At 53.7% G+C, this 19,954-nt stretch overlaps 10 protein-coding genes across 10 annotated transcripts; 4 read left to right on the top strand and 6 right to left on the bottom strand.

Annotated features, from left to right (window-relative positions):
- Window positions 1-94: 94 nt before the first annotated feature.
- Window positions 95-2,545, bottom strand: BU26DRAFT_523499 (uncharacterized protein). The gene has a single exon (XM_033830061.1). The coding sequence runs from the start codon at window positions 2,338-2,340 to the stop codon at window positions 250-252; it is 2,091 nt and encodes a 696-aa protein (XP_033678957.1). The 5' UTR covers window positions 2,341-2,545; the 3' UTR covers window positions 95-249.
- Window positions 2,546-3,256: 711 nt separating this feature from the next.
- BU26DRAFT_436362 (kinase-like protein) lies at window positions 3,257-4,188 on the bottom strand (the record flags this gene model as incomplete). The annotated part of the gene is made up of 3 exons (XM_033824174.1): window positions 3,257-3,595; window positions 3,662-3,879; window positions 3,930-4,188. 3 exons carry the CDS (start codon window positions 4,186-4,188, stop codon window positions 3,257-3,259), a joined length of 816 nt encoding a protein of 271 aa, XP_033678956.1.
- Window positions 4,189-5,129: 941 nt separating this feature from the next.
- On the bottom strand, window positions 5,130-5,732 carry BU26DRAFT_569839 (uncharacterized protein; the record flags this gene model as incomplete). The annotated part of the gene is made up of 2 exons (XM_033833935.1): window positions 5,130-5,528; window positions 5,601-5,732. 2 exons carry the CDS (start codon window positions 5,730-5,732, stop codon window positions 5,130-5,132), a joined length of 531 nt encoding a protein of 176 aa, XP_033678955.1.
- A 605-nt stretch (window positions 5,733-6,337) lies between these two features.
- Window positions 6,338-7,197, top strand: BU26DRAFT_492860 (uncharacterized protein). Its single transcript, XM_033826135.1, has 4 exons — window positions 6,338-6,634; window positions 6,686-6,840; window positions 6,890-6,953; window positions 7,004-7,197. The coding sequence occupies exons 1-4, from the start codon at window positions 6,569-6,571 to the stop codon at window positions 7,127-7,129; spliced, it is 411 nt and encodes a 136-aa protein (XP_033678954.1). The 5' UTR covers window positions 6,338-6,568; the 3' UTR covers window positions 7,130-7,197.
- A 16-nt stretch (window positions 7,198-7,213) lies between these two features.
- Window positions 7,214-7,533, bottom strand: BU26DRAFT_436640 (uncharacterized protein; the record flags this gene model as incomplete). Its single annotated transcript, XM_033824185.1, has 2 exons — window positions 7,214-7,264; window positions 7,312-7,533. 2 exons carry the CDS (start codon window positions 7,531-7,533, stop codon window positions 7,214-7,216), a joined length of 273 nt encoding a protein of 90 aa, XP_033678953.1.
- A 616-nt stretch (window positions 7,534-8,149) lies between these two features.
- Window positions 8,150-8,818, top strand: BU26DRAFT_436278 (uncharacterized protein; the record flags this gene model as incomplete). Its single annotated transcript, XM_033824168.1, has 1 exon — window positions 8,150-8,818. The coding sequence occupies one exon, from the start codon at window positions 8,150-8,152 to the stop codon at window positions 8,816-8,818; it is 669 nt and encodes a 222-aa protein (XP_033678952.1).
- Window positions 8,819-11,185: 2,367 nt separating this feature from the next.
- BU26DRAFT_111284 (uncharacterized protein) lies at window positions 11,186-12,090 on the top strand. The gene is made up of 4 exons (XM_033819407.1): window positions 11,186-11,393; window positions 11,458-11,631; window positions 11,681-11,822; window positions 11,875-12,090. Exons 1-4 carry the CDS (start codon window positions 11,369-11,371, stop codon window positions 11,954-11,956), a joined length of 423 nt encoding a protein of 140 aa, XP_033678951.1. The 5' UTR covers window positions 11,186-11,368; the 3' UTR covers window positions 11,957-12,090.
- A 232-nt stretch (window positions 12,091-12,322) lies between these two features.
- On the top strand, window positions 12,323-12,811 carry BU26DRAFT_569835 (uncharacterized protein; the record flags this gene model as incomplete). The annotated part of the gene is made up of 1 exon (XM_033833934.1): window positions 12,323-12,811. One exon carries the CDS (start codon window positions 12,323-12,325, stop codon window positions 12,809-12,811), a length of 489 nt encoding a protein of 162 aa, XP_033678950.1.
- A 112-nt stretch (window positions 12,812-12,923) lies between these two features.
- Window positions 12,924-14,707, bottom strand: BU26DRAFT_543357 (paraben-hydrolyzing esterase precursor; the record flags this gene model as incomplete). The annotated part of the gene is made up of 4 exons (XM_033831687.1): window positions 14,337-14,707; window positions 14,252-14,281; window positions 13,227-14,175; window positions 12,924-13,149 (listed from the first exon to the last, which is right to left on the bottom strand). Exons 1-4 carry the CDS (start codon window positions 14,680-14,682, stop codon window positions 12,924-12,926), a joined length of 1,551 nt encoding a protein of 516 aa, XP_033678949.1. The 5' UTR covers window positions 14,683-14,707.
- Window positions 14,708-18,996: 4,289 nt separating this feature from the next.
- BU26DRAFT_111156 (uncharacterized protein) lies at window positions 18,997-19,758 on the bottom strand. Its single transcript, XM_033819406.1, has one exon. It carries the CDS (start codon window positions 19,630-19,632, stop codon window positions 19,081-19,083), a length of 552 nt encoding a protein of 183 aa, XP_033678948.1. The 5' UTR covers window positions 19,633-19,758; the 3' UTR covers window positions 18,997-19,080.
- Between the last annotated feature and the right edge of the window lie 196 nt (window positions 19,759-19,954).

Genomic DNA, 19,954 nt, shown 5'->3' with positions numbered 1-19,954 from the left:
GAATTGAATTGAATTGAATTGAATTGAATTGAATTGAATTGAATTGAATTGAATTGAATTGAATTGAATTGAATTGAATTGAATTGAATTGAATTGGGACGGCATGGTAGTGTAGATAGCGTAGGTAGGCAGTGTAGTGTACTCATTCGTACCCACACCCAAAATCAAAACGCAACTCTTAAGCGCGGGCAAATTCGCAAATCCGCAAGCAAACAAGCTGGAATTCTAAAACTCGCGGACTCTCAGCTTTTATCTACCAGCACTACCACCACCACCATCACGACGCACAACCTCGCGCCTCAACCACTCGCCCCAAACGCCCAAATCCGCACAGACATCCAGCGCCCTCGCCAGCTGCTTGACCAGCTCGTCCGCCTCGTGCGCACGGTCCATATCTACGTCTGCGTCCCTGCCTTGGTCCGCGTGCGGAGGAACGACGTTCTGCTCGGTGATGTAGAGGTCGGCGTTGGGCAGCACGTCGAGGGTGACTTTGAGCGCGGGGCGGTTGGTAATGGGGGATGAGGTGGTGGTCGTGGTGGCGAGGAGCGAGGCGAGGAGGGCGGCAGGGTCTGTAGGGAGAGCGGTGGACGAGGAGGGGTGCGGGAGTTGGAGGGTTAGGCGCGGGGAGGGGGCTGTGTAGGAGAGGGTTAGGTCGAGTTGGAGGGGTGGACGGGCGGGGGTGGTTTCCTTGGGGGTTAAAGGGGGGGAGAGAGGGGAGGCGTGGGAGGTTTGCTTTGGCGATGGTGGAGGGGCCTTGGAGACGAAAGTGTGTTGTAGGAGAGACGTCGTGAAGGCGTACTGTCGCAGGGTCGGCAAGAGCTCGACTAGTTGCCGCGGATGCGAGAACGGGAGGGATTCTAGCGCCCTGGCGTACTCGAGCTTAGGCACGTAGAGCGAGTTTGCGTGCGTCGTCTGCCTCTCTTTCCCGTCCTTATCCAGGACTAGAACATTCCTCTCGCTCCGTACTTCCGGTGTATAGCCACCCGCAGTACCCATCATCGCCGGATCCACATCGCCCGGTCGGATTGCAAGACCCACGAAGGTGGTCGCGCGAAGATCTTGCGGATTATACTCCACTCCCACATTCTGTGTGATTCGCACATATTCCGTCCACGGAACCACGAGGGGCGGATTGAACCGCGCTACGAATCTGATATTGGGTAGCCGACCCGGCGCGTTGCCAAGGTTCATGGAATCGTGGTCTCCTGCTGGTGCTACAGGTTCGAGGTAGGTGGGCTTGGGATCGAGCCAGTCTATTTGAGAGGTGTTGAGTAGGATGTTGTTGATGTCTGCATCGGGGCCGTCCGGCGCTTTCTCTACGGCTTCGGATAACCAAGAATCCGGTATTCTGATGGGTGTGTACATTGATGAAGGAGATGACTCGCATTCGATTGTTAATGAATAGATTCTGTTGGTGTCGGAGTCTATATCCTCGGAATACTCATCTGCGGCCTCGGAGTCGACGTCCATCTTCTCTTTCCCTTTGATTGATGCCGATTCTCGCGGTTTCTTGGGTATCAGGTGCCGCCGATCCATCCAGTACTCTAGCGACAGCCCCAGACAAGTTCCAGCATTCATTCGCGGGCGCCCGCTCTTCTTGCATAGTACCTCCCTCTCGGCTTTGTATCCTGCATTGGGCGTATTCGCATCCATTATTGCCAGGGTCATCTTCTTCTCGTGCTCAAACAGTTTCCTCAGGCTGTTATAAACCTTAAATATCGCCTTATAGACTGGGACACCCCCATTCTCCGCGCTTAGCTTATCCATTCGCAGCAGCTTCTCCAAATTATGCGCAAAGCGGTCCAGTGTGACATTGATCTTGTTTACTCCCGGTGGCGGCTTGAGGCTCTTGTACAGAATCCTGGACACGGAGTCCTTGAAGATATCGTCGTCGGACGCGAGTTCAAGCTTGACGCTCATGACATTGCCCTTTGCTATCGCAATGTCGCACATGGCTTCGTTTCCAATGACCAGCGTGAGTGTTACGTTGCTCTTATCCGTCGACTCTTCGTGGTCCACGACGATGCCCTCTTTCCCGCAAAGCGCGGTAATGTTCTCCGCGCTCACGCGCCCGGGCTTCCCTTTCAGCATCGTGATTATGCTTTCTAGTCTCCGCCTGCGTTCGTCCTCGTCCGCGCGTCCCATTTGGCTTGCGCTCAGCCCAAGCTGGCTCATTCCCAAGCCGCTCATGCTGATGCCCATTCCTACCCCGCCTTCGCTGAGCATGTTGAGCACCGCCGGTGAGTCGAAGTTGATTGGAGGGACGCTGCGCGGAGCTGGGGAGGAGAGCGCTGCGAGGTGCTTTTGCGGCGTGTTGGTCGACGGCGTAGGGGTCGCCATTGTGACGGTTGGGAGGAGCTCTCGGTGCGCTAGTAGGGCGACTACAATGTGGAAGATTCGGGGGCTATCTTTGTGAAAGGCGAGCTACCATGTTGAGTAGGTTGGTGAAGTAAAGTTGTGGACCGCGGGTGGAGCTTGAAGCTCTCGCGAGTCATTGCTTGGCACCGAACAGCGGGAAAGATGTCATGGCTTCATACAATATCGGATATCATTTCAATTGAGATTTCCTAGTATACCATATAGATCTACTCTCGGAGGTCAGGCATCCCACATGAAGAGAGCAGCTTGTTATCTCCTGTACAAAGACCTACTGTTACTCTAGCCTGAGCTGTGGCTGAGTTGGGGTGAGAGGATCCTGAGTAGAGGCTGAGCAGCCTGAGCGTCCAAACTATGCCTAATAGAGGTTAGCCACTTATACGCCAGAGGGATAAGCGGCAACAGTCTGTACGAAAGATCATAGTGCACCTGTTGCCGATTCCACTCAACTGAATGTCCGCTGACTCACCCATTAGAAAACATCCTCAGCGTATCAGCAAAGTGAAAGCGAAGGGACCTATTCGGGGAAGCGCATGTCTGATCTCTAAGTCCAGTGAACATACCGAGCAACAACATCCTCTCCCGGCGAAACAGACTTTGTGCAAGGAGGTATACCACTTCGTTACCATGCTATCAAGTCAACTCATGCTAAGCTGCTATATGGCCGGTTGGCAGCCAGGTGATATTTGCTCCATGCTACGTACTGCTTCTCGTAAGCAGACATCAACTCCAGCGTCGTAGAGTATTTGTCTCTGCCCCATCTCTAGGGCAACGTAGGGTATCGATCCGACATTCCCGTCGCTTGTCAGGGGTGACCGAGGCCAACGCTCCGGAAGCTCGTGTGCGTTCTTGATGCGGCCTTAGCAAATTAACCAAGAGTTCAGTGAAACCACGGATCCTCCAACAGCTCCTTCGCCGTGGGCCTATCCCTTGGGTCCATCCTCATGATCTTGCAGATGAAGTTTCTGTCCTCCACGGTAAGTTCCGAATCTTCAGCCATCGAGAAAGGTTTCCACAATCCGTTCTCGTTAATATAGTTGTTAATAACCGCAAGGATACCTTGTCTCTCTTCATCGGCAATATCGATATAACTATGAGGGAAAGGGCCGAATATAGATGCTTGCTTAACCAGCACTTGGGTGGGGTAATCCGGGTCATCCACCGAATAACCCTCAGGTATAAAGATATGCCAGTCTTGACCCCATATAAGACTTATGAGCTGTATTGAGTATTAATCAGTCTTACAAGTTGCGGTCGAACGTAGTAGACTATCGAAGGAACTTACTGTAGCACCAAAAGACCAAATATCCGTAGCGGTACCCCACCGGAGTTGGAGGTTTGCTTCAGGACTGCGAAAAATCGCTGCACCAATGACGTGACCCTCATCGAACGGATCAGCATTTGGGTCAACACAGTACGCGTCTGCACAGTCACCCAGCTCCACCTCGCTGAACCGATTCGTCCCGTTGCCATAGTTGACGAGGATGTTGTCAGGCTTGACGTCTGCAAATCAGTCAGTTATGTCTGATCCTCTCTCGATGATGCAATCATACCTGTATGCACATAACCTGCTTCGTGGAAGATATTCAATGCTTCAAGGACTCCTCTTGCAACGAACTTAATCTCTGGCCTCTCCAACCTTCTCATGTTCGACGCCTTGAGCAAGTTATCCTGAAGGAACTCCAACACCAGAGCTGGAGGTTCTTCGATCTGATCAAGCAATGGTCGAATATGTGGGCAGCCCTGAAACATGTTCAATATCTCCCGTTCATTGTTAAGGCGTTTTATCGGTGCGGTCTTGATGATGACCATTCCCGCGTTCGTGCCGCTATCAAGGTGAGTATTACTGAAGAGCTGCTAAGCGTTCTTACCTGGCAGTCCAAACATTCTTATGTAGACTCTTCAAAATGGTATACGTTCCCAGACGCCCCCGTAAACGTTGTCCAATCCTGAGTGCCGCGGCCATATTCTCCAGACGTCTTATTGCCTGTTGAGGTGAAGAATTGAAGGCGAGATCAAGAGATGCAAAACACATAAGACGCAAAGAAGATCGCCTCGCTGTTAACGCGCGGAGGCGGAGCGATATTGATTACGAAACGCGGGCCGACATTGGCGGTACAGCGGCGCCGAACTTTTCCCGAACAGGAGCTGCGTGACGATGTCTCGTCTGCTGCCCCGCCGGGAGGAGGTATGCTTCAATGTCAAACGCAGCTCTTGATGTGGCCCTAAACGTCCCATAGATATTTCTTGCCGCTCTTGCTTAGATGCTCTGCAGAACTTCGAGTGTCGTTTGAGTATATATATCTTCCGGAACGCTCCAGGGTTTCGCTAGCGAAACACGAACAGCGCTAATCTTCCCGCATCCGGACGCGTCCTCTCCCCAGCCTTTTCATCGTTGCCAATCTCTCGCATCGCAGGCACCTGCTCCTGATATGCCAACTCAGGTAGCTGCTCTAATAGACAACACCTATATTATGACGCGCGACCCTATGTCCGTCAACACTTCACCATACCACCTCCACATATCATCTCGAAATGGCAGACCCGGATATCATTCTCTACCTGTACCAGCTCTTTTTGCCCGCTGGCAAACCGCACAATATGGCGACAACTAAATAACTTTCTGCACTGATGTCAGCTATTGAGCTCACTAGAGTAATTGGTGCAGTTACGCGTTGTGAATGGCCACCGAGAAACCATGACCGTGAACGCCAGAACACCCAGCAGTGCGAGCGTGCATCAGAGCAGAGACCTCAGTCGAGCTCGATGTACTCCTCATCATCCTCCGGGATGTCCATAACCTTCCCCTTCGCCCGCGTCACCCTCCCCGCAGCCTGGCCCTTCTTCCTCCCCCTCCCTCTCGCCCTACTCTCGCCCGCCTCACTCGCCGTATCCCCCTCTTCCGGCGTCAGAATCCCGCTCTCAATCAAGCGGACATTGCTCGCCCTCACATCTCCGTCCGCACCCACGGCCTTATACTCGATCTCTCTCAGCCGCTTGCGAGGCCGAGCGGCCGCCATCGCGTCCTCCCGCTCGGACTTCTCCCGCGCCTCCTGCTCCCAGCGCTTGCGTATCGCGTCTTCTTCCTTGTTTTCCATGTTGTGGAACGATGCATGGTGGGCGCAGCCGTCACACTCGAAGCTGGATGTGCTCTATTTGGAAGTTAGCTGGTCATGTTGAGTAATCCGAATGACGGGGCTGAACCGCGAACGGGCGAGGCGTACCTTAAGAGGATGCAGCATGAAACGGAGACAGGGACACTTCGGCGACACGATGGATTGCTTGTAATTGCACTGCCCGCGTGGCGGCACGTAGCCCATCTGCCCCCAAACATTGGGCGGGTTGTTGGTGGCCATTGTGGTTGTGCTGTGTAGATAGCGGTGTGCGCGATCGAGCGTTGTCTGACGCGCTGTCGAAAAAGGCGTTAGAGGCACATAAGGAATTATTATTAGGCGTAGGGCTCCATTGCGGTACACAGTGGAGGGTGCGGGATGAGGCAGGGCCGTGAAATACCTCCACGGTTCGAACGCGGGGAAGACTCGTTTTCACGTGGATTTCACGGTAACCGCATTAGGATACCCCGCGACGCGGAGGTTGGGAGGTACGTCACATTCACAATACAAATAGCTAGGTGGTACTTGGCTTTTCATAAATGTTCGGACGATGAAGAACCTCTTACATCCGGTCCGCCTGTAGACGGCTTGAAATGTTCCTTCTTCTTTCTCCGTGCTCGTACTCTGACACCAGATCCGTATACGTGCGTGCATGATTTGGAATTGCATTCGACCCTTGGCGCATGTTGAACGCCGAATAGCCAGCTTGACTAACCCCATCACGGCGATCGCTGTCTCCATGACCCCTGGGATGACTACTCGGTGAACGTCCCCTGCTTAGCAGATTTGAATTACGCCTTTTGCCTTGCGTGCGGTCAGCTCACTCTTTTGGCATGTCTTCAGACCCAGACTGTCGGAAGGAGTTGGCATAGACGCTAAGACCGCTGGACCGACGGAGGGGAGTTGTGACCCGGATGGCGCAGCTTGATTCCAAAGATCAGCGCGGCGGGGTAGCTGTCGAAGTATAAAGCCAGAGCTTGTGCGTCGTTTTAGACATCACTACCAGAGCAAAGCTCAACCTCCCCACTTCAACGTTCAATTGCTCAAGCTTCATCTCTTCTCTTCCATCCTCAACAATAATGGCTCAAGGAGGCTGCATGTGCGGCAATGTCCGCTACACGATCGAAGGCGACCCCGTAATGCAGGTGCGCAGCGTTGTCCCGGTCCGCTTCGGATGATTGAGCTGACTTCCAAAGGCCCTATGCCATTGCGTTGATTGCCGAAAGATCACCGGATCGACGTACTCCACCAACTCCATCTATCCCGAAAGCGGTTTCAAGGTTACCCAAGGTACCACAAAGACGCACTCGAAGACCGCCGACGGAGGCAATACGATCACCAGCCATTTCTGGTACGTGGTTGTGGAGCAGAAACTGTTTGCCATTCTAACCGTATGCTAGCCCGGATTGTGGCTCTACCATGTGGCGCGAGGGACCTTCTTTCCCAGGCCTGAAGATTGTCAAGGTGTGTAGTCCGTTCGTCGCGAGCAAGCCGAATGCTGACGGAAGGATAAGACCGGCACTCTAGACGATGTCAACGCGTTGGCCAATGCCAAGCCGGGGGCTGAGCTCTATGCTCCCACTCGTGTGTCCTGGGTCGCGGCCGTCGAAGGCGCCGAGCAGAAGCAGGGCATGTCTTGAGCGATGTAGGATGCGGAGGAGCTTCAAGGGCGGGGCCGATGGAGGTCGATAGCGGAATAGTAAATATGACTGTGTTGGCCGTCATCAGTCCGAGCCCGAGTCCTCTTCTGGGTTCTTGAGGCGCTCCTTTATCATCTGCAGTGTGTTAGCTTTGCATGATTAAGGTGGAATCTGAAGCTTACGGTCTGAAGACGCGCCTTGAGCTGCGCGATCTTAGTCTCCTTGACCAAGAGATGCTCTTCGTCCAATTCCTCGATGATGAACTCGTTATTGTTCTTGCTGTCGATGTCGACAAGCATGGCCTTGATAGACGCGTCGCATTTGACGAGAGTGCCTGCACGGTTCGTCAGCAGCTGCAGGCCACACATGAAGGGATCAGTCCTACCTCGGACTGCTTTGACCATGGCGAAGGACCTGTGCAAGACGTTTGCGGAGGGCAGCTGCGGAGGGTGGACGGGCTGACGTTGGGTTAAGAGTTCAGCTGTGCTTGTCCATCACGGTGTTCGAGATCGCTGGGCGCTTGGGCCCTGATCGGTCCATGGATTGACCCGCATATGGAAAAAGCGCCAATCCGTTCTCGGGCCTAAGCTTCCGTGAGCCTCCGCCGCACATCATCGTTCAAAGATCTCTCACTACTCTGCCTAGAAGGCGAGCGAGCAAGCTTGCGGAGACCATCGGCCGCCTCAATTCGGCTTCCTTAGGAGTCATGATTGACAGCTTCTCGACTTGAGTCCTCCCCCATCCCTCTTCCACTCCATCGTTCCCTCCGCTTTCCCCGCCGTACCTTGTACCCCGACCGATATCGAGACTTGGTCTGACACTCCCCTTGGGGAGCTGTCACCCCGCGCGAGGATGCGCTTTTTACCCTCAAGAGCTCAGGCAGTAGGCCATGATCGAGCCACGGCCCTTCCGTTGTCGTTGCTATTATTCGCCGTATTGCTACCCCAGTACTCTACCGCCCAGAGCGTCCCAGTCGAAACCATAATGACGGCCGGGTTCATGACTACGGTCAGCGCTTCGATGACCGCCGCTGACACATCTTTCTCGAGAACTAAGCTGCCGAATTCAATGACGACCTCCACGACGTCATCCCACCCAAACTCCACGATATCGTCCGCCACGAGCACCACGACTAAAGACATAACTCCGCAACTTTTCCCGGGCGCCAACCAACCAGACCCGGCGCGTATGCGAAACGAAAGCGTATTTAACTATTACTTCTTATTCCTGGCCGTGTTTGGCGTGGCGGTGGCGGTCTTCCTTTGGTGGCTACATCGACGGAGAAAGCGGCGGAAAGAGCAGATGCGGTTGAGCGGACAGAACGCGCTAGCCAGAGACCTCGACGGGTGGATCAACACTCGGAGGTGGTTCCATGGCGCATGGAGACATAATCAGACGACAGCATTTGTTCGACGGGAGGAGGGGCTCAACGAGCATGGGGAAGCCCCGCCGCCTTATCAGCCCAAGAGCGACGTTACAGCGGCACATGATGGAATAGCACAGGATCCTGCGACTCGTTTAGCAATACCACTCAGGACACTTTCAAGAGACGAGATAGAGCAGAGCCGGCCTCCAGAATACCGTGAGACGATCAGCCGCGGAGGTCCTTCCAGCACCAGACCGGATACCGCGACCACTCGAACAACGCGACCCGATACTGCTGACGTACAATCCGGTTCTTCGACATAAGATCTTCTAAGACGATAGAGCGCCTGAAACTCGATTCGACCGGCCGCGAGCGGCATTTCCGATTCTGTGCATTATGGGATCCAAGATGCTACAGAACTTATAACAAGATCGCGGGCGAAACTCGCACCGAACACTCGAGCTTCGTTAGTTTAGGCGAAGAATAAATTTCGGCTCAACCATTTCGCGGCGCATTACTGGTCCTTCTTTTCTGTATTATACCCAACTTTACTATCGCGGAGGCGCTACTTTCCTGTTGTTTTGAAGGATTATGCATAGCACCGGCGCATTGGGGTTCAGCTGTAGGCAGTGCTTACACATCACTATTCATATCTTATTGTATTAATAATACTCCATACGCTCGCCAGCTATACGTGGGTGAGCGCCTTCGGTAGCCAGAAGGGCTTTCAGCGCTCTAGTAAGCGTGAGATCGCATCGGACGATTCGCATGGAGCGCCTCTGCAGAGAAGAGATATCCTTAACGCTTCAAAATGTGTCATCGTCGACCCCTGGTTCATGTACATAATCCCACCTGTTGTTGCCGTGATGAGCTTCCGATGTTAGTAGTTGAAGCCACCTGATGCGGTTCCTCTCCAATGGGAAGATCCATGGTGCCCGTACACTCTGGGGATATGTGCAAATGTGCTCTCTAAGTCTGGCTGCTCGTTATATCTTCCTACTCAATTCTCTCTCGTAAGACTATAGATACCGTCTATGACTCTGCCCCTGTGCCGTTAGCTCATATCGACCGCATACCACACGTCCAGCACCGACGGTACCACATCAGTAACAGGAATCCAGACAACATAAAAATTTACTCGCCTCAGTGCAAACCCTCTAAGGGAGCCCCAAATAAATGCTTCCTCCCGCGAGAACGGCGCTCACCGAGCTCTCTCACCGGAGTCTACGACTTACGGCCGGCTGGCCTGGTCGTTCCCCCCTCATCGAATGCGCGATAAATCCTTTTCCTCCGACCCGCAGCACACTTCACTCACATCCTCCGCCTCCTCCCCTCGCCATGCCACCACGCTGCCGCTTCCCAACCCCTTGGTCCTCCTTACAAACGCGCTCTTGCCGTCCAGTCGCCCGCACCATCGCCGACCCCCTTCGGCCTGCCCGAGCCATCGCCACGCATGCCGAACGCCTCGCCTCGCCCGAGGCGCACCCGAAGCGACAAAAACATGCTCGCGATACTACGACGTCACCCACCGCCAGGTGCTTGCTTATTAAGCTGAGGGTCAGCTTATGTTTGTTGGTATGCAACGCTTGCCCGCATACTGGGGTGGCAGGCGAGAGCGGTAGGCGATAATTGGTGTAGTGCGGCTATCGGGTCGTTCGGCATGACGGCATGGCATCGGCATGCGCTTGGGCCCTGCGTGCAGGAGATGGAGATTTGAATTACATTGCAGTTACTAAAGTTCAGGGCAACAGATGGGTGGCGTACACGGTGAACTAAGCTCGCCGCGGAGAACAAAAGCAAAACTCGGAAAACCGACATTTCTAATAACTCGGTCATCCTGGTATACACCGCATTATCGACAACGGGAGAGGGAGCGTACGATTCCTCTCAGTCCGAAAGGTCTCCCGCGGAGAAGAAAGCCACGAAGTTAAGGCACGCATTGCAAATTGCACAGTCATCCTCGCCAAATAGGTCAGCCGTTGAAGATTGACAAGAGGATAAAAGGCAACGCTCGGCTTGGCGATAGGACGGCCTACGTAGTTCGCATGGTTGGTATGGCTCGCTAGCCGATATGCGCTCATACATGCTCCTACGCCATGTGCCTGGAGCGGCCGCTGCAGGATCTCCTACGATTCTAATCATCTGGGCCGAGATACCGAGTCTCATCCAGCCAATAGCCATCCCCCAATCAAGCGAATAGCCTCACGGGTCATCCCAAAGCAGTAATCCAAGGCTCTTGTATTGCGATTTCGTCACAGTCAACAATGCCATGCCTCAGCGCCCCATACAGGCTTTCCACGTTTCCTACCTAGGATCTCCGATCTACACGCATACACGAGCTGCAAGATCATGCCCAGTTTCTTGCGCAAGCCTACGCGCGCAAGGCTGCCGAGATATCTCCCTAGGCAGATCACTAAACTATATCAGCGTCGCCTCCTTACCAATCCAGATTAGGAGAGACCTTAGGGATGTAGTAGAAAGAGGTGGTATTTTGGATATGACTTAGCGTGGCGGTCGCCGAGGGATGCCGTCCCGCACGAAACGGAGATGTTTCCTCGGTGCCGAGCTACATCTGGAGGATGAGGCGGTCAATGGCATGCAGCGGTGTGACGAAGCTACACTGAGGCGTTCGAGAAGTGTCTACACTGGGTTGCCTCGGGTGGAAGGGCCCAGCGCTCGTTCATTTTGGTAAGTTGCCATGGAGAAAGGGAGGTGTGGCATGCGGGTCGTAGAGAAACGAGAGAGGCATGTTGGTGGACTAGCTTTGTATAAGAGGAGCCCTTACGAAGCAGAATCATCCAAGTACCGAGATCAGTAACCAAGATTTAGACTGCAGGGACGGACAACAAGATTCCACATCAGCAGAACGAACAATGCCTTCAGGAGGCCTTGTCATTAGTGAGTATTCCATCCCCTCCCTTGACCATGCCTACTACGCTGATTAGTATACTGACGGATGTAGTCTGCTGCAACGAGTCCGACGCACGCATTGACCCTTCCCGTTACTTTAACCTCTCGGCCAACAATACCTCTGTGATCAAAACGCAAGGCGGCCGTACCGAAGGAGCCATCAACTCCCTCTACTCCATCGACCATTCGTCACGCATCGGCATGATTGTGGTTGTCCAGCACACCAGCAAGCATTCCATCCCGTCATTTCTAGCCAGTCTCTGACTTCGTAACAGGCTGTGCCTACGCAGCGGGCAACGTCGATGCGAATATTCGCTCCGACGTTCAGGCACTGAAAAACTCGCCGTACGTCAGAAACGATATCCCAATCATCGGGTATGTGCTCGACATTGAGAGTGGCCAGCTGCGTGAGGTAAAGTACGTCCACTACACTCTATAGGCCACCAAGCCCGCATTGATGGTGAAACAGTATCCGCCGCGACGGCAAAGACGAAGAAGCACGCCAGCGAGTACTGGGCCAGCTGGAGGACTTTGGTCCGTTTTGGAGCTAGTTGCTTCTTACGGTCCCAGCGTGGTGTCGCGACGTTGGGTTGACAGGAGTTTGGTTTTGGCGCAAGATACCATGGTATAGACTTAGAAATTTTTCTTTCGTTTTGTCGTTAACGCTTAATATGACGTCTTGATTCCAATGTGTGGCTCCTCGCTCATTCTGGAAAGCTAGACCTAGTATATAATTCAACTACTCCGCTCATTCTTCTCTTTTGTTCCCTCACTCGGACAATGCGCCACCGGACGCGCGATACAAACTACTTCTACGAACCAACACCCTGAGACTGACGCATAGTCTGAACTCCACGCACTCTCTTCACACCGCACACGCACGCGAGAGGCCAAAAATTCCCACAAAATTCATCAAAATGTCAACACCAACGCACAGTTCCCACCCTGCATCAACCACCCCACAATCACCAGCCCCGTCCTCGCCACCACGCCCTCCCTACAAAAACCTCGAGCGCCTCCTCCTCTCTCTCATCAGCCTCGCCCGCGCCCTCCACCTCGCCACATGTCCTCGCGACCTCGTCTTCCAGTATCTCAGCCTCCACTCGCGCACCAACGCCTTCTTCACCGCGCACCAGCACCACGACTTCGTCGCCGACGCTACCTATGGCTACTACCTCGAGATGTGCGTTCTGCTTAGACTAGTGGAGAGTATGCTGGGTCAAGGGCATAGGGAGCTTGTTAGGTTGCGGGATGAGGGCTTGGAGGAGGATAGGAGAGCGCTGGAGAGGAGGGTTGCTTGGGATGTGGAGTTTTGCGTTTTTCGGGGCGCGGAGATCGATGTTGGGAGGTTGCCTTGGAATTTGGGAAGGAAGGGTGGCGAGGGAGGAGGTTTGGTTGAGGGATAGCAGCCGTGGGTGGGAATCGCGTGCGCCTCACTAATAATTGGGGCACATGGCACGCGTGTCCCTTCGACGAAAGCGTTGTATATACGATAACGAGACGTCTGCCTTCGAAAAATTATAACCGCGAGCTCCTCGGCAGCCCCGTAGCACCCACCCTCCTCAAAATCTCCCAAACCCTCAGTCCCTCCTCCAGCCACCCGTCCTCTTCAATTTCAATCCTGCCATCCGGCTTCAGCGTCCTTAGCTGCATCGGATGCCGCGTCCCCCACTGCATCTCCTGCCCCTTCAAAAACCTCGCAAGGTTTTCATGGAACGCCTTGCGGACCAACACCTGCTCCTTCCTGCTCAGCCGCTCGCCGTCCCCCCAGAACCAGATCTTCATATCCGTCCCATGCGTGACGCCCATTCGCGCGGCCACTGCTTGTCGCAGCACTGTGCGCGCCACTCCATCCGGTACCGGTAGAGCAGGTCGCCCGCGCCGTGCTGCACCAGCGCGTTCGCCATGCCGCGCTCCAGGTGGTGGATCTGGATGTCGGCGTAGATGCGGCCAAAGGCGTCTTGCCAGTCGTTGTAGCCCGCGGGGAGTTCGCCGCTGGGGAAGTAGTAGTCCATGAGGGCCTCGCACGCTCTGAGCGGGTAGTCCGCCTGCAGGCGGTGGAAGAGGCTCGCGCGGCTGTTGGCGGGCGTGCGCCAGGTGCCATAGACGAAGTGCTCGTCGCTGCACTCGCCCATGATGAGCCGTACGCCGCGGCGCTTCATGCGCTGCGCGAAGACGCCCGTGTCGAGCTCGGCGAGCAGGCCGCTGCGCACGAAGGCGCCGTCGGTTACGGCGCGGAACTGGTGGAATTTCATGTTCAGAGTGGCTTCGAGGAGCGTTCTGGCGTCGAGAGCGCGCAGCGTGGCGAGTTTCTCGGCCGGTGTCATGGCGGATGGGATGTCGAGGTTTGCGGTGAACTCGTCGAATTGCATCTGCGCGTCTTCTAGCGACTTGGGCTGCATGCCCGGCCCGTTGGAAAACATGAGGGCCCGCCGCACGATGGCCTTCGTGTCCGGGACGCCGAGGTCGTAGGCGAGCTGGTAGAAGGTGGAGTGCGAGCCCGCGGAGTAGCCGCCGATGGTGATGTTCGATGCGTCGCCGCCGAAATAGCTGATGTTCTGCCACGTCCATTCGAGCGCTAGGCGCTGGTCCCAGAAGCCGGCGTTTACGGCGAAGTCAGATGATGCGTCGAGGAGTTCTGGCGATGCGAGGAAGCCGAAGATGTTTAGGCGGTAGCCGGGGGAGACGATGATCGCTTTGCAGCTGGTCTCGCAGAGCATGGCGCAAGGGTCTAGGCCCATGGGCGATCCGAATTGGAGAAAGCCGCCGTCTGTGGGGACCGGTTAGTACGTTCCCTTTTCTTCTTGCTATAGTGGAGCGGGCGTTGTTCTATGAGCAGTAGATGTACGCACGTATCCAAAACAGGACGGGCCATCCTGCAAAGCAACGTCAGATTGTCGCACAAGCACTAGTTAGATCTGTATATCGAACCTTCCGCTGGCGGCTTTCCAACCGGTATCCAAACGTTCGTCTGCAAGCAATCCTCATCCCACGCACCCTCGTCCAAGTTGTCGCTCGGGTCCGGCTGCGGACACATGCCGCAACCGCCAGTAAACCGCCCGGGGTTCGCCCTCGTCCCATACCTGTAGCATGCGGGCAGCGGCCTTGGTTTTTGGAAACGAAAGGGGCCTATTGGCGGTAGTCCGTATGGGATGCCTCCCAGGTAATGGCAGAGTCGCTGCTGGGTCTTCTTATCAATATATGTAAGGCCCTCGACAAAGCCGCGAAATTGGAGGTCGAGGACGTATGGCTCTGATATTCTCTCTGTGATGGCCATGCTGTTGTTGGATCCTACACCAGACGATAGGGTTGAGGTTGGATTGATATTGCCGAGGGAGATCTCATCTCGAGCTAGTGGAGACGTGTTCCGGGGCTGTGATTGGCGGAAGGGCCGGCTTACAGCAATCGGCATCTTACAACTGCCGGCGACATTCTGAAGGCCTTCTGCGACGTGTCTTCGGATTTTCCTGGCATCCCCGAGCGATATTGCGCAACAGCCATCCTGCTTCTTACAGCACCGCGCGGTTGAACTCGAGGCGCTTGCGACGCATACTCCGGAGCGAACGTGAAGGCCAAAAGCCCATATGTTTGGAAGGGAGAATACCGACTCAGCCAGGAGCCGAAATGGGAAGAGAGTGTAGCACGGATGCTACAAAGATATCAGATGGCACTTATGTCCCAAGAACTTGACTCCGCCGGCGAGCCACCCGCGAGCTCAGACGAACTAAGGGTATAAAAGAAAAAGAGAATTGAGTTGCGAGACTACATCCTCTCGTTCCCTAGACCTTCTTTAGGAAGACTAAAATAAGAACGACCGGTGGGTATGTGCGGGTGCGAGGTGGACCTGGACTTAAAATGACTCTCAATGCCATTGGTGGGGTTTCCGCTCTTCGCCCGGCCTTCACTCCTTTCTGCCACATATTTACCACTCGCTCACTCCAGGTACTACACAGGGGACATGGACAGGTGCAGCTGCGGTTGTTCGACCTTGCAAAGTAGGAGGCGGACGTATTTGGAATGAAGTAAATGACTTTTTGAGGGGGAGGCCATATGTTAGCGTGTGGTAGTCTTTTAGTGAGCGACATGGAGAGTTTGGGAAGAAGGTGGGAGAGGGGAAGAGGCGGTATTTATATCCTTGGTTTTGAGAGGGACGGATGCTCTAGCTAGGTCGCTGGACTGCGAGAACGCGATGATCGACTGTCCGAGGTCCCAGCAGCCACTTGCCCGGGGTGTATAAACTAGCCTAGAGGTGCTGGCCCTGGATTCCTTCTTCATACTCTCAGGTTGCCGACCTCTAAAACGATTGCTCAACAGGCTGACGGAGTTGGCCTTCTCACTTCCCTTGCGTTTCTACTATCGGATCGCCCATTATTTCATGCGCTCGATCAAAAGCGTGCTCCAAGAGAACACATGCCCAGTCTGGATTCTTGCGTTCGAAATCTCCAGTTTCCAGCCGAAACCATCCATGTTCCGCTCCAGATGGCGCCCGAAGTCCGAACAATCCCTGTTCCAAAACACAATCGATTCTCACCATGGAGGAAGACGAGGTACGGGTCCAAAGCACAAGACGTATCCCGCCATGAATCGCCCTTCTCCTACCGAAAACAACAGCAGAGAGGACATATGTGCGGGAAAGCAGCTCAGGGATTACTATTGCAGGGCAATACCAAAACGGTGGATATTCGGTCACAGGTTTTCCTTCTTTCCTCGTTCTAAAATACCGGCCTCCTGCTTTTATGCCGCGCCACTCCTGGCTCGGTCATTCGCCTTAACTTCCGCCGTGACCGGTCAAATTTGGAAAGAGACATATAGGACTGCGCCGTCCTCAAAGATCCACTGGACTTAGGAATGTGTGAGCCAAAAACCTGTGTGGACCGCTTGATGGGACCGCGTTCCTAGCGGAAACCTGCTGGCCCAATAACGAATGGGCATCTGTTCAAACTCCCTCCTGCGCTTACGGGTGCTGTCGGACAAAAGACTGAGCTGTCCGATGAATGGAGGAACTCTATTTGCGAACTGTCGAAGCAATTGCCCAGACCAGCCATAGCGTTGGAAAACACCATGGCCCTTATCTCAGACATACTGTCCACGCGTGCCAGAGCCGAAGATGTGCAAATCGACTCGCCTATCGGCGTATGTCTGCCGCTCTTTGGCTTGGGATATGAGGGAATCAGAGAAGAAAATTGCAAGCGAGTCCCATGATGAGTTCTTCTCCTGGTGGTCGAAATCCCTGCGCCCATGAAGTCATGCAGGAGTGGGACTCCAAAGCTACTTGCTTAGACTAGTGACTTCAAACACAACTACCGACCGTAAATGTAGTTCTTGCGGCCCCGGAGTACTCAAAATGTAGACGGGGCTCTGTATGTTCGTGTCGTCGCGTCCGAGGGCGCAAAAAGAATAACAACGATGGCATGAATTACTTCTCTTCTCGTGAAAGCAGATTGCTACCCAAAACGACTTTTCCAAATCAGAACGACAGGGAGAGAAAGACCACGTTTCCCTTCTGCCTGCCTACGAATCCTCCATCGCACAGACTAATGGAGGGACTTCCTGTTTTAAAAAGCAAGAAATATCAATCACTGGCCATGCCGTGGGCCCAGCAGCCCAGTTTCGCCGGCCCCTGCTCGAAAATAAGATCTCCCACTTTCCCTCCCATGAGGCCGCCTCCTCTCCGAACAAGAGCATCCCTGAACTCCCAGCACGCGGCAGAATCCAGGCGACCAAAAGCTGCCGAGCCGTTCCTATATATGCCCCCGAGTAGACCCTTAAAGCTTTGGAATCGCATGGATGCCTGCGTGAGAACGACTTCGAGGCGTATTGTGGAAATTCGGAATCAGTCCAATGTATGAATGGAGGGCCTTCGTCTATTTCTCCCCAATTGATAATAAACTGCCTCTCAGTCGCAATCGATATAATTATGGCTTCGTAAGCTCTAAAAGAGAGCATCTTCCCAAGCCATGTGTGTCTCTTTCGGAGTTACTCCCCTCAACCACCCTGCTGGACTCGGGGAAGAATCGAATGACGAAACATAAAGCTATCTTCCCGATTGTGTGCAGTTAGGTTTGCGAAGCTCAGAAGGCATTGAAGGGACGGAAATACGAATATTGAAGAGCTATGGGCACGAAAGTACTACATAATCGATCCAAAGAGGTCCTCTGTCTCGAGAATCAAAGCATATCATCAAGTAATCAATGGTGTGTGCTAGCGAAGAACCAAGAATGATGAGCCGCTTAGGATTTTGGGGCTCTGAGACGAGCCTTAAACGGATGACACAACATGCAAGCAATGCTCGCAAACGGTCATACTTTGGAAGGACTAGACCGTCCTTCTACACCAACACATGCGGGCGGTCAGCTCCGATTATTCCGCTCTAGCAGCAGCGGTAGCTAGGAGGAAGGAGGATGACCATACATTGTACGTTTGCGCTAGTACTATCACGTCGATTCGATGCTGCTCGCCAACACTATGCTTCAGTGATGAATTTAGATTCCTACTTCAGCATTTCCGTAAGACCAATTTGACACGGACGCTTGGTATTATTGGAATCCACAACGAGGAGGCAGAGCATGAGATGATTGGATGCATCCTTTCGAGAAACAGACTCTTCTATCGAAAGGAAATGGACCCATTTTTAGAGCACACGGTCCATGCTCGCGGAACGGTTGGTTTTTAGTCGAGCTCCAAAAGGAGAGCAGTGTAAGAAAGCTAGAAGAGGCAGATTGCGCCGTCTTTATATACGCGAATCCCGTCTGATTGATATCGGACATCAAAGCAGGGGCCAAAGACGTCCAGCGCTGCTTCATCCTTTAGAGCTCTTAGATTCCTCGCTTGGGCCATGGGATTAATGTTCTTTCGTTGTAGAACCCCTCCATCGACCAACGCGCTATGCGTTTTCGTTGGACACTGTACACCATGGTGAAGCCGGCAGTGGCATTGAGGTTTGAAGCCACAGTCTCAACCACACATAATTGCATGCAAGTCCTTTTACAAGTTCATTGTAACATAGAGCCAGATAGTGTCGAAGCGCCTTCCACGCCCTCCGTAGGCCGTGTACTCGAGACTTTTTGGTGCCAGAGCTGATCCGTCGATTCTTCTTTAACTTCGTTTTGGAGGACGCAAGCCCATGTATGCCATTGCTGAAGGTTTTTAGAGACGATATTTGGGGTCAGTTTCACCCTTTTTAGCCACGACAGCGTAGAGGGTGGAGTGAGGTGTGAGGAAAGAAGACCGAACCGGCGGGTGCGAGGCGTTTATATACCTTGGGGCGACAATGCTCCCAAGAACTGCGAGAGCCAGGAAGTGGGGGTATACACTGGGCCATTGAATCCCCGTTTTTCCCTTGGCCACAACCCCTAAACTTTCTAGACTCCTCCACTAGCCCACAGAGACATCGTTCGCTTCCAAATTACTTTGAAAGCCTCTCTTCGCCGGCACATGTCCTCAGCTCCAGCCTTGTTTTCGTCCCTCCGCTCTAATCTTATTCTTATCCCAACCCGATCCCTCCACTCCATACGCTGGTCTTGGAATGAATTTTAGCTCCCGCTGTCAGCTCCGCCATGTCTGCTCGATCTCTCCATCTTCAGAGTGCAATCCCACCCACTGCCAGCCGGACATGCTATCGTTCCATATTGAGTTTTAGAGCGCGAACTGACTCCTCCTCAGAATCCCCAGCCTATTAAAGCCCGTCCTGATGTTTTAGTCTCCGCAAGCGAAGACAGCGCTGTGAAGAAGTGAAGAAGTGAGGAATAAACCCTAGCGGACTGGCCAGATTTATACACCTCACCAACACAGCGCTCGTGCCATCACGACAACGAGTGTACGTTTCCCGGGCGAGAGCGCCATTCAGACCGACACTGCTCAGATCAAACCAGTTTCCCAGTTTCCGCGAACGCGGGCAGCGCTCCGCATCCGCGTCGGAGACTCCTTTTTTGGCTTTAGTGCCGCCACCAAGGAGCGTCCGCCCATTCACGCGAATCCCAAAGCTTTTAGTAGTGGTGAAGGGGTCCAGACTCGACGACGCCATGAACATCCAGCTTTGAGGCTTTAGTGGAGAGCTCCATGGAGGTTGCGGCTCATAAATTTTAGTGAAAAGAGCCAGAGGGAGAAAGACCGCGAAGGAAGCGCCGCCCTTCCATGTTTTCAAAGTCTCTGTCTTTTCGGTGGTTGAGAGGCCAAGGCTCGGCGGCCCCATCAACATCAAGCTTGAGGCTTTAGTGGAGAGCTTCATGGAGGTTGCGGCTCATTAATTTTAGTGCAAAGAACCAGAGGGAGAAAAGCCGCGAAGCACCGCCCGTCCATTTCCTCAACACCCAAGTCCTTTTAGTAGTTGAGAGGTCCAGCCTGACTCGACGGCACCATGATGATCTCAATTTCGTGTTTTAGTCCACACCCCATGCGTTCCAAGCAAGAGGACTTTTAGCAGGACGATGTAGCCTGCCAGGAGAAAGCATAAGAAAGAAAGAAAAGAAGTGAGTAGACGAACGAGCTTTTATAAACGGTGCATCATCTTGAGCGGATGCGGATCCCCGCAGAAAGTGCAAGGCGCGAAT

This window comes from Trematosphaeria pertusa (genome assembly GCF_010094035.1).
Source record: "Trematosphaeria pertusa strain CBS 122368 unplaced genomic scaffold BU26scaffold_16, whole genome shotgun sequence".
Classification (NCBI taxonomy): domain Eukaryota; kingdom Fungi; phylum Ascomycota; class Dothideomycetes; order Pleosporales; family Trematosphaeriaceae; genus Trematosphaeria; species Trematosphaeria pertusa.
The sequence above is the reverse complement of the archived record's forward strand: the minus strand, read 5'-3'. Positions and strand labels throughout refer to the sequence as shown.

What these genes read in the sequence shown, in the direction of transcription:
- BU26DRAFT_523499 (XM_033830061.1), bottom strand. Translation starts at nt 2,340, where the DNA reads ATGGCGACCCCTACGCCGTCGACCAACACGCCGCAAAAGCACCTCGCA.
- BU26DRAFT_492860 (XM_033826135.1), top strand. Translation starts at nt 6,569, where the DNA reads ATGGCTCAAGGAGGCTGCATGTGCGGCAATGTCCGCTACACGATCGAA. An exon ending in ACGATCACCAGCCATTTCTG is followed by an intron (nt 6,841 to 6,889) that starts GTACGTGGTTGT and finishes ACCGTATGCTAG; the next exon opens with CCCGGATTGTGGCTCTACCA. An exon ending in CAGGCCTGAAGATTGTCAAG is followed by an intron (nt 6,954 to 7,003) that starts GTGTGTAGTCCG and finishes CGGAAGGATAAG; the next exon opens with ACCGGCACTCTAGACGATGT.
- BU26DRAFT_111284 (XM_033819407.1), top strand. Translation starts at nt 11,369, where the DNA reads ATGCCTTCAGGAGGCCTTGTCATTA. An exon ending in TTCAGGAGGCCTTGTCATTA is followed by an intron (nt 11,394 to 11,457) that starts GTGAGTATTCCA and finishes TGACGGATGTAG; the next exon opens with TCTGCTGCAACGAGTCCGAC. An exon ending in TGTGGTTGTCCAGCACACCA is followed by an intron (nt 11,632 to 11,680) that starts GCAAGCATTCCA and finishes ACTTCGTAACAG; the next exon opens with GCTGTGCCTACGCAGCGGGC.
- BU26DRAFT_111156 (XM_033819406.1), bottom strand. Translation starts at nt 19,632, where the DNA reads ATGAAGCTCTCCACTAAAGCCTCAAGCTTGATGTTGATGGGGCCGCCG.